At 38.7% G+C, this 18,160-nt stretch overlaps 1 protein-coding gene across 1 annotated transcript; it reads left to right on the top strand.

The window, feature by feature from the left end:
• The first annotated feature begins 258 nt into the window (after positions 1–258).
• LOC121527713 (mitochondrial poly(A) polymerase) lies at positions 259–17,888 on the top strand. The gene is made up of 9 exons (XM_041814740.1): positions 259–439; positions 1,353–1,519; positions 1,649–1,882; positions 1,959–2,177; positions 3,174–3,385; positions 7,346–7,572; positions 10,545–10,637; positions 10,745–10,818; positions 17,363–17,888. The coding sequence occupies exons 1-9, from the start codon at positions 259–261 to the stop codon at positions 17,687–17,689; spliced, it is 1,734 nt and encodes a 577-aa protein (XP_041670674.1). The 3' UTR covers positions 17,690–17,888.
• Positions 17,889–18,160: the final 272 nt, after the last annotated feature.

Genomic DNA, 18,160 nt, shown 5'->3' with positions numbered 1-18,160 from the left:
TTTTTTTGTGAAAGTCTAATATGTAGACATGATTTGAATGTATATACGTTAATTTTCCCGCAAAGCCTTTTTAAATGTTCTGTTTATTTATTTATTTATTTTATTTTATTTGAATTTTGGTCATAGAGTAATTCTAATTTAAGATTTAAGTATAGTTTAGTATAACGAGTATAAACAGCGGTATTATTAGGGATATATAATACAATCACAACTTGATCGGTTTTGTCTCTTTCAGTTGCCGTAGACACAGCCTTGCGCATGCGCCTTATCATTTCTTCCCAAGCAGCAATGGCGTCCTCCTTTGCGGTGTGCAGATTACATATGACGGGTAGGGGCAGCCTGCTGAAGTGCTTAAAGAGGGTCGACAGTCTCACTAAAAGAAACATCGTATCAAATGTTGTTGCGGCTCAAGGCGAGGCCGTCCACAAAGAAGAAACTGGTTCGTATTTAAAGCTGTCAAATGAACAAAGTTAGCCTACTGGCTAAACTCTTAGCATCTTACCTGAAGTGACCGTTGGTCAGAACGCCATCAAAATATCGTTGTATTTTCAGTTGTTCTGCCGTACGTACAAAAGTTTTAAGATATTTTATAGAAAATTAAGATGTTCATAAAACATGAAGGGCTCTGTTGAGTTCGGCATTACGTTCGTTTACCAAGAGTGACATTAAAGTAAAGTATTTAGCACAGTTATGGAAGTAGCCTCATTCAGGTGGGTTTTATTTGGCTCTGCTGTGGGCAGCATGAATGTAGAACATACTGTACTTTTCTTATTTTTGTATATGTTTTTTTTATTTACAATGTGAATGGCATAATAATGTTCATTCCCTTCAATACAACAGCTCATATTAAATCTGCAATATGTGATGTTTCAGGGAGTGATCCTTACGGTATTTACATTTAGATTAAGAAAAATAAATGCAATCATGAGAAAAGTAGTACTATTTGGTAAACTGTACTTAAAAATGATACATGAATGATTGTATGATGTAAAAGACATAACATTTTTGCAGTAAAAACAAGGTTTGACACACATTTCCCGTCAAGGAAATATTGCACCTTCTGCAGTTCGAAAATTGCAGCAGATTACATTACTATTTAATGTAAATTTACACAGCTAGTGTGTACACTAGCCTTGTTCTTTTGTAGTAAGCTTCTGTTCATCTTAATTTTTGGTGTTGTTTTCCTGTTCCTTTATTTGGATCTAACACTATTTCAACAATACACACTATGGGTTTCCTTTTGAGACTTGTCTTCATTCATCAAAATAGTCCAGGTGATAAATGGGACAGGGCTTTAAATTAGGATGAGCTTTTATTTTAAGTTGAAATGTAACTATTTACAATGTTTTCAGATGAGAAGGGTGGACCCCATTCTATGCCGACCCTCCTGTTGAAGAGACAAGAACAGGCAGAGAGATCTGTTCTCATCAACTGCCTCGTCAAAACCAATGAGAAAAAGTTTGTGGAATATTTATCCAGTCATGGAGAAATCAAGAAATACTTCTTTTATGAAAGTTATGTAAGTGCATAATCATGCTTTGGTTAAGCATTTTTTTTTTTTCGACATTTCTCTTAATGTATACATCAAACTTTGTCATAAAATGGTTTGTGTGAAAGATGAAAGGGCGTGTGTGTTGTTTTTATACAGGGAATATATGCTGTTGTAGAATACACCAACCGGGAAAGTGTCTCCTCATTACTTGAAGATGCAGCTTTTCCCAGTGTCAACCATGAGTCCATGGTGCCTTTTAAATCAAGACTACTGTCACTGAGGAACACCGGTTCAGCTGACACAACAAACAAGCAACTAGACCAGCTGTGCCAACCACAAACCACTGTTCCCATCAATGAGCTCATCCAGAGGCTATCCAGGGAGGAGAGTGTAAGTGCTTTAAGTGAGTTAAAGTGTTAAACTTTTGTCTCTCTGTGTGTTAACCAGTCTCCTCATTTCCCCATAGATAGACCAGCAGGTAACCTCCTTGACAGAAGCTTATCAGCTAACAGATGAGAACACCAGACTGCGCTTCCTCGTCTGCTCTCTGCTCAAGGACATTGCTGTTGCTTATTTCCCAGAATGCACTATCAAGCCCTTTGGCTCATCAGTGAATGGCTTTGGGAAGCTCGGCTGTGACCTGGACATGTTTCTAGACCTTGATGGCATCAGTGGGAGAAAACTGGTAATACTGGAGTTTGAGGTTGTCTTTTACTAGGTGTCTAAATTAGATTGAAGATTTACAGGCATAAGTATGAGCTAACAGGGAGATTCAAAATATCATTTGTGTCATAGATCAATTTAAAGAAGACATTACAGTTATGTCACAGCAGTGGTGGCAGGAATAACAGTGGGAGCAAGTGGGGAGAAACATGTAGGAAACAGGGCAGGGTCTTTGGTGTGAAGGGAGGAGTGTCTTATTGTGCAGCTGGATGTCAAAAAAGGATCATTAATCAACACGACCTTGATTTGTCCATCAGTTTTGTCTGTTACATTTTGGCCACAGTAGTACATCACCACTACCTCAAATTCATAGCTTTTTTATAACACGTTAGTGTGGGTTTTTTTTTTTTTTTTTTAGATTTATTTTTGGGCCTTTTCATGCCTTTATTTGATAGAGTTAGGACAGTGGATAGACTCGGAAACAGGGAAGAGAGTGGGGAGAGACGTGTGGTAAAGGGCCACAGGCTGGATTTGAACCCGGGCCGCCCGTGTTCATGGGTAGCGCCTTAAAAGAGTGCTAAGAGTGTTAAAAGTGCAGCCCTACAACATGCCAATTGGTTTTGACTTTCCAGATTAGATTAATACAACACTTATGCTGATTATTCAATAGAGACGGTTCTTGCATGGGACTGCTGATCACTTGACTATGAAATTAAGAAATAGTTGCAGCTGTTAACATGTGCATGCATCAGCTTTGTACCACATTGGAGCTGTTCATAGTGGGTCAGATGGAAAAAACCCCCAATGACAGACACTGAAATCCCACCAGAGCAGGTTTGCACTCCTTTATTAGAAGATAAAGGTCTGACTGTTTACTTTTAAAAACTGGTTGACTGGATAGGATCTTTTTGTATGATATGAATGGCTTTTTACAAAGTTGTTAAGAAAATGGTTTATTAGTGAATTTAATACAGTTAGATTAAGATAGTTCAAAATCTCCAAACTCTGTGTATTGCAGCCAAAGTCTGGTCTGTCCCTGGAGTACCAGATGAAGAGGGAAAACTCTGAGCGGGCCGTCACTCAGAGCATCCTGTCCGTCATCGGGGAATGTGTGGATCAGTTTGGACCTGGCTGTGTTGGTGTGCAAAAGATTCTTAATGCAAGATGTCCCCTGGTTCGCTTCGCCCACCAGCCTTCTGGTTTTCAGTGTGACCTCACAGCCAACAACAGGTATTCACTCGAACACATGCATACATTAACAGAACGGCTCGGTTTCATGTTGTCAAAATTTCAGTTCGAGTTGGTCATAGTTTTGCTGCTTCACAGAAACTGCGAGGCTTTGTTGTCTTGAATGTTGTTGGGGCCACACTGACATTGTAAAAGCCCCAAACAGAAACCTGACTAATGCATAAAGTGCTATGACAGTTCATTTGACTGCCACAGTCAAACTGAACAGCAGGGCCAAAGAGGGGGCTTGTCTGTGTTTCACTTCTTCCCTCTCAACCACACAGAGGTCATGGTCTTTGCTGAAGGCAGCATTTTGACACGCACACACCTGCTAACGTATAGAAAACCACACAGCAGTTTCGAAGGAAATAAAGTTGAACCGCCCAGATGTGGGTGGATGTTAGGGGGACTTTTCTCCTATTGAGCTGATAGATCTCTGAAGCGCAGCACTTTTCGACTGTGTAGAAAAGAAAACCGATAGCAGCTCAGTGTAGCAGAATGAAGGCTGCCCTCTAGTGGTGGTATCACTGTTTGTAGTTTCAATGACCTCTCAAAGACAAATTTTACCTTCTGTAACTTGAAAGCCTAGAGGAACTATAAATATGTTTTTAACTCTACATCTACATCCTCTTTTCAAGTTTGAATTGTTGGTAATTTATTTAAGATTTAAAGGTGCTATGTTGAATTACATACTAATGAAACAAATCACTAGACATTCTTGTAAAATAAAAATGTATAAAACTATGATCAAACCAGGAATCCTCTTAAAATGTTAATGTCTTTTCTGTGGAAACCCCAGCAAAAACAGCACAAGAGTAATCGTTCAAGTTTACACATACAAGGACTTTCTGTCTTTGTGTTTTTGGTGTAAAAAAGAAAAAACATATAAGTAGAATTATAATAGTGTAAAGCAAGTGAACAGCATTATTTCTGCCATCAGGGGACTAAAAATAAATGAAACAAAACATAAACCAACTTGAATATGAAACACAAAGACAAAAATCAACAAATTAAGCTCAAAGATGGAAAATTGATTTTCTTAGCTGCATGGTTTTGAAATTGCCGGTGCCAAAACCTCTTAAATCTTTTGTCATAAATCAGTGCTGATGGTAAAAAAGTGTCAGGAAGATGCTTATTATTACTGTTCAGTGTGAAATTGTCTGAAAAATACAGTGTGTCTCCTCCCCTGAAAAGTGGTGTTTTTTGGAGATAAGAGGTTATGGCCCAACAGCAGCCAAATGGAGTCTTGGATTTTTCCAAGACCACTAAATAATTGAAAATGATTGCATGCCGTCAATAATTCTTTAACATTAAATAAAGGCTGAATAAACGTTTAAAGTAGAATTATCAGCACATTATCCCATGTCTCAGGAGTAGTAGTATTTCTGAGCTGCATGAATCTCCTGGAACCAAGTAGGAACACCACCTAGTGGATTGTTGCTAAAAATTGATGAAGATATTTACGTAATTACTCATATTGTTGTTATTAATAGTTATTAAGGTAAAGGCCCAGTTCAGTCAAACGATTTGTGATGCAACCAGACAGTTTTAAATGTCGCTGGTGAGAGCTGCAGCAGTCTGAACTGAGATGTTGCTGCTTGAGTGAAGCTCTCCGAGTTGGCTGTGATTCAGCTTGTCAAATTGCAGACAGCTGGTTTTAGAACATTGTAAATGGGAAAAAGGAAATGAAAACAGTTTGAAAGGCGACCCGCCAATTTCATCAGCAAATGTCATGCCATTAACTTTGGAAATGATTACATCTATATATTTTTTCATCGATCATCATTATAATCACTTATCATCGTAGTGTGGCAGTGAAATTTCATGGCACGAATAAACACCAAAATAGTTCAGCCTTGTTATAACAAAGATATCTGCTGAGAGTCATTCATTTTCCCCTGAAAAATTAACTCTTATAGCCTTTATTTCCCATGTTTTCTCTTGCAAAGAACAGCATGTCCTGCTCATGAGCAAAGCTGGAAAAAGGAGTCTTTTCAAAACAACATTTCTATTTCCCATTTTCAAAATGTATGTTCTTCTTGGAAATGAAAAAGATGGCAGTTTGCAGCTGAAATAAAGTTGTTTCCTGCTTCCTACAATATGGCATAAAATGCTGTAGGTGTGCATTAGGCTTAGAAATATAAACTTATACTTTGGCACCAGTGTTTACTAACCTTCTAAAACCTTCATTGTCCACCGCTAGAACAGCTGTAGGTCTTAGGTGATATACGGATTCTGCGCCGTCTGCTCTTCAGTCTTTTCAGGGGGATGATTTGCCGAGTGGCTCCTTGTTTCACTTGTATTCCCCATCAGTAGTGTCTCCTCAGTCTGACAGTGTCTGAGTGCTGTTTTTGTTTGTCCTTCTCCTTTCTCATTTTGTTGACACTGAAAACCAAAATGCTTCCTCACGTCAGATTTAAAAGTCGCTGGAGCCTCCATAATCTCTAAAACTTTGTCATTTGGTTCTCCCTTGCCATTTGTAGCATTTTTGTGCGGTTGGATCAAGCCGGTTGGTGGAGCATGAAGGGTGATGGGTATGCAAGGGCCGATGGTAACTGTAGTTCCCACGTCCCTTCTCTCTGCTCCACTAAAAAAAAAAAAAAAAAAAACACTTTCTGCCCTGAATACCTATTGTTTGAAACAGTCACATGTCCACAACTTTAATGAGATGCTTCTGTCACTGTGATACGGTGAAATACAGTTACATCTCTTGTGGAAATGCAAGCAAACTGGGATACCTGGTGGAAACACAGTGACATGAACAGCAGGGGGCAGACTGATGCCTACTCAGGGCCCAGATTTATGCATCATGTATTTACTGTCACATCCCCACCATTTATATCTACATCTAATATTCAAGAAACTAAATATGCCATTTTAGGCTGTAGTGTTTTTTTTTAACCTATATACAGTAAATATGCTTTAATAAACAAACAAAAATAAGTAAATAAAACTGTCTTTGTTTTGTTCAAGTAACCAGGCCACTACCACTAACAGACAAACTTAGGGAAAACTTTAAAAAGCCTTTTTTAGTTTTAGTCTTCTAACCACATTTTAAGTACTCTGAAAGAGAACATCATCCATCTTGATCCTTAAATAACTTATTTATGGCACTTTTTTCAATTATCCCCACTTTAGAGCATACACATTAGTGTGACCTGGGGACTGGGAGTGATCCAAAAACATCATAAATGTGGTTCCTCTATGATGATGAACTTGAATCCATGTACTGAGATGTCAGAGAGTTCACTACCTTCAAAATCCATGAAATCTTAATGGTTTAGACACAGTGATAAATAATGCACTAGGACAGTTACTTAAGAGCAGGAACAACCCCCCAAAAATCCAGGATTGGTATCTGGAGATTTATTCTGATGCTTTCTAGAAATAAAAAGGAACATGAAAATACTGTGGTGTATGCGCCAGTTACAAAGAGCATTTAAAATTTAAAACTCACACACAATTACACATTTAACACACTTTTAATTATTCATAAGGACAGACATGCTCAACCATGTACCATTGTGCAAAGTTGTCAAGTCTTTATCCAATAAATTAATATCAATATTAAAGAACTGGCTGTGGGAGTTCTACACATACATGAATACATGCAGGGAGATTACAAGTAGGTCATGTGCATTTTGCATGAAAGGACAGATTCAACTTCTGTTATGCTTATATGGGGACAATAGCAACCACAGAATTTCAAATGCGTTATTGCAACACAATGTAGGCTCAAGCATGTTTTTTCTCCTTGGTTCAGTGTTTTCTCATTGGCTGCTCAGAGCAGAAAGCTGACTCTTTATCCAATCAGTGTAGACCACAGATGAAGCTCAGGAATGCAGAAATCATTTCTTTCCCTGTATGTAAATTTTTACACTGAACAAAGTGTGCTGAGTGATTATTGAGTTAAGCAATTCTGCAGCACAGATGTTAGACAGTAATACTGAATGATCTCCACAGGGTGGCGATGAAGAGCACAGAGCTGCTCTACCTGTATGGGGAGCTGGACCCACGGGTCCGCTACCTGGTGTTCACTGTGCGTTGCTGGGCCCGAGCTCACGGCATCACCAGCAGCATTCCTGGAGCCTGGATCACCAACTTCTCCCTCACCGTCATGGTGTTGTTCTTCCTGCAAAAGAGGAGCCCCCCTATAATCCCAACACTGGACCACCTCAGGGACCTAGCAGGTACCACCAGTCCAAACTTTCACTCCTTCTTTTTTCTTTGATATAGCTTTTTTTTCATTAATTTCTGAATCTTTAAAACCAAGTCTGTATTGGTCCTCCTAAGCAAGGTAACACCTGATATTTATTCACAACAGTTACAACAATGGGAAGCAAAAAATAGGAACACTGCCTCATCTTTCTTATTACGGGTGAGAGGAACTTAAAAATGCTGTTTCAAATATATTTCTTATCTCATGCTATCCATGTAATTCATTTAGGTTTCCGCTCAGTGTTAAGGCACCTTCTGAAATAAACTTGATGAATAATAGACTTATTAAGCCATCACAGTGCACATAGCAGGAAGGTGGTAAGTTTAAGATTTGTTTGAGCAGATAAGTGTTACTTAAGAGTTTCAAATAGATCTATAGAAAAGTCTGAGTAATTATCACCAATTGCAATTTCTCTAAGCTTCAGAAGTCGTTTAAAAAGTAACTAAACCCCAGAGTTTGAGCAGAGGTGCAGCTATTCTGGAATTTAATTCCTTCTGTCCCTTATCAGCAACAAAATCATTCAGTCTATGCTGCTTTTCAGATTTATTATTAGGCAGAATATTATAACCATTCAAGGTGGACTTACCGTAAGCTACCTGAGTGTGAAGCGATGATATGCGATCATGTGGAAGACATAGTTTGTATAATAGCCACTTCATATGAACAAAGACATGGTTCAAAGGTTCTAAACTCGGCAGTGGAAAACTCCTGATGGGGGAGTAAGAAGTGATTTCCACATGGAGAAACTCCACCAACACTATGCCAAGTGTTCTAAGTACAAAAATAAAAACACTCTTAATTATTAAGCCACTTTTGTGTCCTGAAAGTAGTGAAATATTCAGGTAAAAGAAAGATTAAATAAACTTACAGTGAAATAACAGCAGGGAAGGATTTAAAAAGCCTCCATCTAAAGCCTAGACAAGCGATATCACACAGCACTCCTGTATGGTCTGTTTCCAGAATGCAGTCTGGTTTGGTTCAGTACAGTTTTGCCATGATTTTAGCTCATTTAACTCTGATCTTAACCATGTTTCCTCAGCTGATGCCCGTCCAGTTTTGCTCCTTGTGATGAGAAATCCGTCTCATTTTAGAGGTCTAGATTATTTGGCTCAGTTCAGGATAGCTGGTTGTTTGGTTCCCAAACGGTTCTTCATTTGCCCCAGTTTGGCTTTTTAAATGTGGACTGATTATCAATAAAGGATGGAGGAAAGGAAACTGGCACTCAAACGGGAAACAGTCAAAAACCAAGTAGCACCAAGACTGATCTTGTGACCAGTGCAGTGAGGACTGTAGCACCTGTATATGGTTGCCTGCTCTATCCACTGAACTAAACCAGTTCCCACATGATGACATTTTAAGGCTCCTATATGGCTTACACTGTGTTGGTGATTCATGGCTCACTTTGTTTGCCTCCAGCTTCTACTATGCCATCATCGTGGCCTTGGCCATAAAGGGGTGTATACTTTGTGCTTTAAATTTCAAGATTAGGACCCTAACTGATCAACAGTACTTCATACCCATGTGCATAGGTTTACCTCTGAAAAATTAATCTGAGGGTTTAGTTACTCTCAGACAGTGCTGGACATCTTTAGTTGTCACGCTTGCTAATTTCCTTTTTTTTATGAAGTTGTAAAAATCTTAATCTAGGGCTTCAGTTAACCATTGTTTTTACTCTTAACCCAGTCAGATTTTTCCAATTATTCAATAACTATTATAAAACCCACAGTGTAAGCAGCTATTTTTATACAGGTACACTGTAGTTAGTGTACCTGTATAAAATACTTAAACACGTGCAGGCTAAACTGTGATCACAGCCACCCCCATCACCCACTGCACACGACCTGATGTGATTAAATATTCACCCCCATGAATTGTGCATTGCAAGAGACAGCTTCACTGTTCAGAATGTGCTGGGATACACAGGAAGGCCTTAGCTTCTCCAAGCTATCATCAAACAAACTTAAAGATATTCACTTTATTCAAGTATCAGGTAAGGGAAATTGGAAAATAAAGGGAAAATAATAAAACAAACTGATACAGATATTCGGATCAGGATTTAGAGGGAAACTGATTTAGACTATCAACTACCATAACTTTCATTTTTCTTTGCTGATAAGGATTACCCAATAATTACAAATAACCAAGATGAAGCAATCAGTTTAAGTGCTCAAAAACATGTTTTCTGTTCTTGTTCATATCTGGACAGAAACATACTGTTAATGTAGCTTCAAATGAGTTTTTTAGCTAAAAGCAGCCCCTCAATGTCAAGAATGACCTAATAACCCTCAGCATGCACCTAAAGTACCGGGTATTTCCATCTTTAACTTCTTCCGAGTGTCTTCAGTTGTTAGTCTTTTATTTGACCTATCTTAGTGAGCTCCATGTTGGCTCTGTAGAAAACTTAGGAGTGTGTCTCGCTGTCTTACTACCAAATATAAATCTGTCCTGACTGTGAACCACCAGTGCACTGCAGCTCCGCCGCCCTGGTCTCCTCTCTCCCTCTGTCACCTTGGCTGCCTGATAATTGCCTTCCAAAAGCAATCTACCCCCACTCCTCCGCCTCCTCCCGTCTCGGCCTGAGTTTAGCGCAGACTCTATCACACAGAGTGCTTACAGGACAATAAAAGGCCCATCATTTCTGGAAGGTTGATGACCCCGCCTTCTCTGGACACACAAGCTAGTGCGCAGGCAGCTATTTAAACAGTGGAGTAAAACACAGACACAGCCGCATCATTGGGGTAAAGGAGACTGGTAACAAGGGCAGAGCTTGAGAAGTAAACCAAACAAGGACATGATCCACTGTCCACGTGCATATTTCTCTTCGTCCTGTGTCTGTTTCCTCCTCATGAAAGCAAAGTCACCATCCATCTGAGTCTTGTTTATGGCTATCACCGACCTGTTACACCAGCCATTTACCTTGTATCCCCTCTTTCCTCCCACAAGGTCCCACAGACAAGTGTGTGATTGAGAGCAACGACTGCACGTTTGTCACCGACTTCAGCAAGATCCAGCTCCAGAGCAACACAGAAACCCTGGGTGAGAAAGAGAGCGTTGAATCAGAGCTGCAGGGCTACAGTTCAGTTTGACTGATACTGATGATTCTGTCGATGGCTAACTCCACTTTCTAACTCTCTTTGTCTTAGAGAAACTTCTCTGTGAGTTCTTTGAGTTCTACGCTTCATTTTCATTCAACAGGATGTCCATTAGTATCAGAAAGGTATGTATGATTAATGCTCTATAAATAATAAGCCAAATGATTGAAATACCCTTTTCCTCTTATTATTGGAGAATTTAGGAATACAATGCTGTAAATCTTGAACACACAGTATGTCAGTTCTACCACCAGGGGACTCTCAATCAAAACAATCATAAAGATGATGTCAAGGGTAACCCAAACCCTCCACCCCTGCAACGTTACCTAGCTGCTACAGATTGATTTAACACAACAAGCAAAAAATCTGATTCACATGAGTTTTAGAATGTGGCAATTCTAAAATAAACAAAGATTTAAAAAATTTCCTAAATCATAATTGTGAGATAAAAAGTTGAATTTATGAGATTAAAAAAAATCAAAACCATGAGATAAGAAGTCATAATTCTGAGGAAAAAGATGAGATGGATTGAAATTATGAGGAAAAAAAGTCAGAATTGCGAATTTAAGTCGAAATTATGAGATAAAAAGTCAGAATTATGAAATAAAACATTGAAATTATGAGATAAAAAGTCAAAATTATGAGCTAAGTCAAAATTATGAGATAAAAAGTCAAAACTTTGAGATCAAAAGTCATAATTATGAGATAAAAGCCAAAGTAATGAGTTACGTCGAAATTATGAGATAAAAAATCAGTCCAAATTATTAGAATAAAAGACAAAATTGTAAGATAAAAAGTCAAAATTATGAGATAAAATTGGTAATGAGATCAATTGAAATTATTAGATTAAAGGTCGAAATAATGACAGTCATAGTTTTGTGATAAGTCATAATTATGAGATAAAAAGTCATGATTATGAGATGATTGTTTATCTCATAATTATGACATTTTATCTCATAATCCTACATCATAATTGTGTGATAAAAGGTTGAAATTATGAGATTAAAAAAATTTAAACTATGAGATAACAAGTCATAAGTCTGATAAAAAAGTTATAATGATGAGATAGGTTGAAATCATGAGATAAAAAGTCAAAATTATGAGAAAAAAGTCATTATTATGAGATAAAGTCAAAACTATGAGATAAAAAGTCATAATTGTGAGTTAAGTCTAAGTATTGAGATAAAAAGTCGAAATTATGAGATAAAAAGGCAAAATTATGAGCTAAAAAGACATAAATATGAGATAAATCCAAATTATGAAATGCAAATTTTAAATTATGAGATAAAATGTCAAAATTGTTAGATAAACAATCATCTCATAATCATGACTTTTTATCTCATAATTATGACTTATCACAAAACTATGACTGTCATTATTTCGACCTTTAATCTAATAATTTCAATTATCAAAATTATAGATAAAGTCAAAGTGTTGTGATGAGAAGTTATAATTATGAGTTAAAAGTCATAGTTATGAGATTATAAAGTTGTAGATGACTGTTTATCTTATTATGACTTTTTATTTCATAATTTTGACTTTTTACTTTATAATTTTTTACTTTTGAATCTTATTATTATGAATTTCTCCATAATTTCGACTTTTTCTCTCATTATTTTGACTTAGGATTCTTCATCTTGTTGTTTGTTGTTCTTTTTTTCTCTTTCTCTTTCTGTTTTTTTTTTTTTTTTTTTTTTTTTAACAATTGCCTAACTTTCACATTTTTCTTTTGTTAGTGGCTGAAATGGGCTTCCACAGTAACCTGACATGCCAGATCGACTGTTTCATATCTCCATGTATTTCATATTCATCTGGGAAAACTCCCATACAAAGCATTTGGGAAGGGCAGGAATGACAAAATGAGGTAGTAGACATGCATAGCTCCTGAAGTGGCCTGAGCTTGGCAGAAAACCGCAGTTGTAGTTTTGCAATAGTGGAGGCCAATTGTGGCTAAAACTCAGGTCGGTTGAGAGAAGTACAAAAACATCAACAAGAAAAGCTTTCAGTGCAACTCTTTGCTCTTGTTTCAAATGAACTGTCGTTGAGTTCTGATATAACTGATGTTATACTACAGCTACATCCAAGCTAATCGCTACACTGGCTGCAGCCATCGCTATCGGCTTCTAGTACAGCTAAACCCTGCTACAGGCAGAACAGGAATGTTTCTTTGCAATATGAATTTGCCTAATGGCAGACATGGAATCTGGTCAGTCCATGAAGGTTGCGCAAGGTTTGCAAAGTTGGATTTTCTAGGAAGGTCTCATTTTGGGGCTCCTTTAGAGAGATGTTTTTCATCAGAACGATGATTAACTAGAATTAAAGACCGTTATACACCCTCCGCCCCACATCCCTTTATTGCTCTACTGTATTTTTTATGGCAAATTTACTCTCTTTTGAGAAAGAGGTTAATTGTGGAGATTTATCCCTCACCAAAGCCTAATCTGGAGCTTGATCAGCTCCCCAAACCCCAACCTTTGAACTATAAATCCTTCAGTCGTTCCTCTGCGTGTCCATGACCTGACTTTACAAGAGGCTGGTCAGAAATCCGGACAAGATTGGGCTCCATTAGGATGAGAGGTTTCTGTGCAAATGGTGAAACTCTTCAGCTCTGATAAAATCTTTGTAACTTCTTAAAATAAAATTAGAAAAAAGACATAGTTCTCTCTCCACCTCTCTTGAAAAATCCTGCCATCTCTATCAGCCTCTCTCTTTCTGGACAGTGTTTGCTGAGCATGCAGCGCAGTGTGCCATGCCCAAGCATGGAATAGTGTACTCACACTACTCCAACAAACTGGAGATTAGGCTCAAACGTGCCCAGATATGGTACAAAATGCATCGTGTGAGTGTGCCTTTAGATGCCCTGTCCCTTTAACAAACTGTTTGCCTGATGAAGGTCTAGTACTGAAACTTGCAAGTAAATTAACCCTTTTTGTGCAAAGTGGACAGTATGCAGAGGTTTGAGTTCCTTTGAATTTTTTGTGGAGACATTCCTGTCCGCACATCTATTTCTTAAGACCCTCCTGTCTTTTCATAATGAACTAGGTATAAAACAGTCCTGTACTGTCTGGATGAAGCCCTGAGAAGTAATAACAGAACATTAACGTCACCAAAAAGCCGTTTTTATAACAGATAGATGATGCCAGCCTTATTCCATGTCTTAAAATAACATTGGACTCCTTGTGGACTTTGCAGCAGGACACTTTTTTTTCTGAGACTGCAGCCATTGTTAACACTCTTTCAGTAAATCAGCCAGCTTTAATAATTGCTTGTTGCCACTGTGTTTTTTTGACAATTATCTGAAAATGTGCAGAAATGCAAAGTTTAGTTTTTATTGAAATTTTAAACAGGATTAAAGCTTATTGTTTGATTACTGACCAACGCATTTTCTAAACTCTGGAAAGTGTTTTATGTTTAGTTTATTTTTAAAAGGTTAATATCAGCCTTAAAAATTATTTTGTAATTCTCATATCTTTATTGGCAAAAGCCTTGGAAATTCAAAATGATCCCTCCATCCCTGGGGACATAATGCTGCTTTGCTGGCGTCTGATCTAGTCTGAAAATTAAACTGTTGCATCACTGAGAAACTACAACAAAAACAAAAACTCCTTCCAGAAAGAGCTACAACACTAAAGGAAACCCAGTTCAGCCTTCTTTCAAGTTTCCCTCCCAGCTTCACAGCCAAGCTCCAGCAGAGAAATCTGTTGGTAATAAAGGCAGAGTTTGGTGCATGGCGTCTTCCCACACAGATGACAGCTGTCCTTGTCATGTGTGATTGATGTCGGCCCCACAGAGCATGGCGCCCTTGAGCTGGGATCCCAATTAAGAGCTCCATCAGGCTTAGAGTAAACAAACACATATTTATTCTGTTTACACCCACTGCCTGTGCAGTAATAGGATTGCCACTGTAAAAAAAAACTAAATCTCTAAAAGAATGACAAAAACACAGAGGGATGAATGCATAAAAGTATTAATTAGTGAATAAAATATGTGGAAATATAAAGACAAATAGAAAAAGTGGGACAGAATGTGAGAATACACAGTTGCTCTAAGGCGTTGTCCAAATGTAGGGAAGTATTTTTGAAAACTGAGGTTTTTCTGTGGGTTTTAGCCTAACATCTTTTAGAAACTCCTTCCAGGGTGAAGACTTCTAGAAATTCCACTTGCAGTGTTTAAATGTGAATAGGGAAAATTTTGAAAATGAAATGGTCAAAGGCATTGTTGCCGTCTGTGGGTGAGCTGCTTTAGCTGCACAGTGAAGGACAGAATACTGTTGACATGACGTGCCCTTTACAGCGGTGCATTTTTACATGTAGACAAAAGAGTTTTTGAGAATGTGTGGACAGGATTATTTGTGTAAACAGTGGAAGAAAACCTCAGAAATACCCGTTTACATGTGGACTCTGCCTAAAAAAAAAAACCCAATATTTTTGTGGTGTAAAGCCCTGAATCCTGCTGAAAACCTGCAGGTAACCTGAAGAGGGTTGTGCACAGAGGAAATGCCCTTAGTTCTTTTACAATGAAGAGTGGGCAAATTCCAGATAGGTCTCATTGACTAGACTTCTGACCAGAGTTTGGATGCTGTAATGAAATCAAAAGGTGCTTTCATGAAGTATTAGACGAGGGACATGCAGATTTATAGTTTTTTAGTTATTCCTACAAAAATATTGGCTTTTTTTCAGGTTGAATTGTTCATGTTTCAGGTAGGGGTGGGCGACATGTCGAGTATACTTGATGTTTTGCACTTTTGCCATGTAAGACATATAAAACGACCATAAATTATAGGTCAGTGTGTAATTGTCTCTGGAGTTTTGTTTCTCCTACTGTCTCCTCGTGGCTCTCTCACAGCAGACGGCACACTACCCTGCTAAACCAGCAAACTCTCCGCCATGCATGTGAGTTTTTGCATCAGAAGGAGATGGAGGGGACGCATGAGAGCGGGGAAAGTAAACACAGCGCCGAGGCGAGTTAACAGACAATTTGGTTCCCAAAAATTACAGCACTGAATCTGTCATCTGGCAGTTGTTTGGATTTTAAAAAGAAGGATGACGAAAACACGTGGTAATCTATAAAATATACTGCAAGATTATGCCGAGATTACAGCGGCAGTAACACAACACATCTTCAGAAAGTGTTGTTAAAATGCCAGAATTTAAAAATTCTCATATAGACACTTAGCTTACAGTATTATTATTAACCCAGGTGCTGATTTTTTGCTGAAAACTTCCTGCCAGAGTCAGTAAGAGAAAAGGTAGCCACCTCCCACCACCAGAGACATGCTTGTTAGGTTAATTGGTAACTCTAAATTGCCTGTAGGTGTGAGTATAAGCATGCCTGGTTGTTTCCAAATGTCATCCCTGTAGTTGACTGTTGACCAGTCCACGGTGTACCCTGGATCTCGCCGAATGACAGCTGGGATTGGCTCCCCCCTAGGATGAGCGGTGTAGATAAATGGATCTGTGTAGACTTTTTAGAGCCACTCTAAGGATTCCTAAACTAAAAAATAGAAATTACACAAGAAGAACTAAAGGGACAAATGGAGAAATTGTTGAAAATTCTTTATTTTTTTACTATTATCGTTTTGTCAGTCAATTGATTATTATTCATGAATGACCTGAGAGACAATCAGCCTGCTGATGCCTGTTGGTAAGTCTTTATAGAAGCAATGAATATTTTTCTATGGTGAGACTTTTGAGTTTTTCTGAATAAAATAAAGAGGCAAGTTCAAGGTCCTTAGACCCATCTCAAAAGTTACACTGTGTCTAAAGGGTTATATAAGAAGGATAATTTGTCCTTTGCATGTGTACAGGATGGTTAATTAACCTACCTTTAAAATCTGCATCATTTAATAACATCCTATTAATCAGCTGCTACTTTTCCCACCAGAAATGTACTTGATGAAGTAGGTGTTCATGCTCCGGTGGCACTTCTTGGAGCTTGGAGAATAATGAATCGATGCCTGTGGGAAAGAAGGACCCTGCAGGCTAATATATGAGACTAATATGAGGTTGACACAGTGGAGGAAGCTAGCAGGTAGACTGTGGCCATGACCCATACCTATAGGCTTTCACCAGAGGAGCAACAGCCATAAATCTGCTTTACTGTGCAACAATTCTCTGGTTCACTCCCCTCCTTTGACTGATGGCTTTATGTTGCCATCTTCTGTCCCCCGCAGCCCCGTCCCTTTATCACTCCTGCCCCCTTACTGTCAGGCTTTAGGCAGGACACGGCATGCAAAGCACCCTGTGAGGCTCTTGACTTCTGTGTGACCCACATATTAATGGTTCATCTGAAGGCCATGGGTGGTAAACAGAGCAACAGATCATACATGCTTCCGTTGATAATATGTACGGCATGCATAACAGGTTTTAATACCAGTCCCACACATTCCTGTCATTATTTTGTTCCACTTGATGATTTATTCTCACTTTCTCCACTCAAGTCCAAATCCCTCCCAAGGCCATGTCCGAGTCGATCCGTCTCCCATCTGCTGGCATGCAGAGGGGGGCTTTAGTCAGCTATAAGTGCCCCAAATACAGCTGCAAACTGCTAAAACCATGACAGATACGATAGACTGGACCATGTCATACTATACATACAGGCCTTATGGCTACTGCTGCTTCTTAAGAATGTGTTTTCATCTGTCGGCGTTGTCCCCTTCCTTCTTTTTAGGGCAAAGAGCAGAACAAGCCAGAAGTGGCCCCACTGCACATCCAGAACCCTTTTGAAACCTCTCTGAACGTCAGCAAGAACGTCAACGCTGCACAGCTCAACCGCTTCTTAGCTTTGTGTCAGAACAGCTTGTGGCTGCTCCAGCAGAACGAAATCAGGACACCAGGAGGCACAAACGCTGCCACACCTTGGGGACTTGCCTCTCTCCTCCTGCCCTCCCAGGCTGCGGGGGTCAAAAGTAGGAAGAAGAAGAGACGAGAGCCAGCCAGTGAGAGGATAAAGAGCTTGCTGGAGTCATTAAAAAATAACCAGCAAAAGAAAAGCTAAGACTCAGCTCAGTTCTCCAACTATAACTTTAAATCTTCCAGTCGTGGGCGTCAGGGTTTTATTGCCTGATGCTGCACAGAGGAGGTGAGGAGAAACTTCTGTTGTCAGCTGTTGTTCAGAACATGGACACTGGAGGGTGCAAGTGAGTCCTGTATGTGCTTATTTTTGGGACCTGAAATAAAGGAGTTGTCATTGTGTATTATTCTGTAAACCTACATTCTCTTCTTTTATTAAAGCCCATACTGTAGAGACTGAAACTGATGCAAGTCATCCCAGATTCTTTAGGATGAGAGACTGTAGATTTACATTTCATTTAAAGTGGATTTTGTTCTTCATGCTGATCAAATAATATCTGTTTACACCTGAAACAAAATCACTTTTAACAAGGCTTGAATTACATAATAATAACCATGGTTCAGTTCCAAATAATGTCAGCATATTTGTACCCACAAAGGCAGTAAAGGGAATCAT

This window comes from Cheilinus undulatus, linkage group 19 (assembly GCF_018320785.1).
Source record: "Cheilinus undulatus linkage group 19, ASM1832078v1, whole genome shotgun sequence".
Taxonomy (NCBI): Eukaryota; Metazoa; Chordata; class Actinopteri; order Labriformes; family Labridae; genus Cheilinus; species Cheilinus undulatus.
The sequence above is the reverse complement of the archived record's forward strand: the minus strand, read 5'-3'. Positions and strand labels throughout refer to the sequence as shown.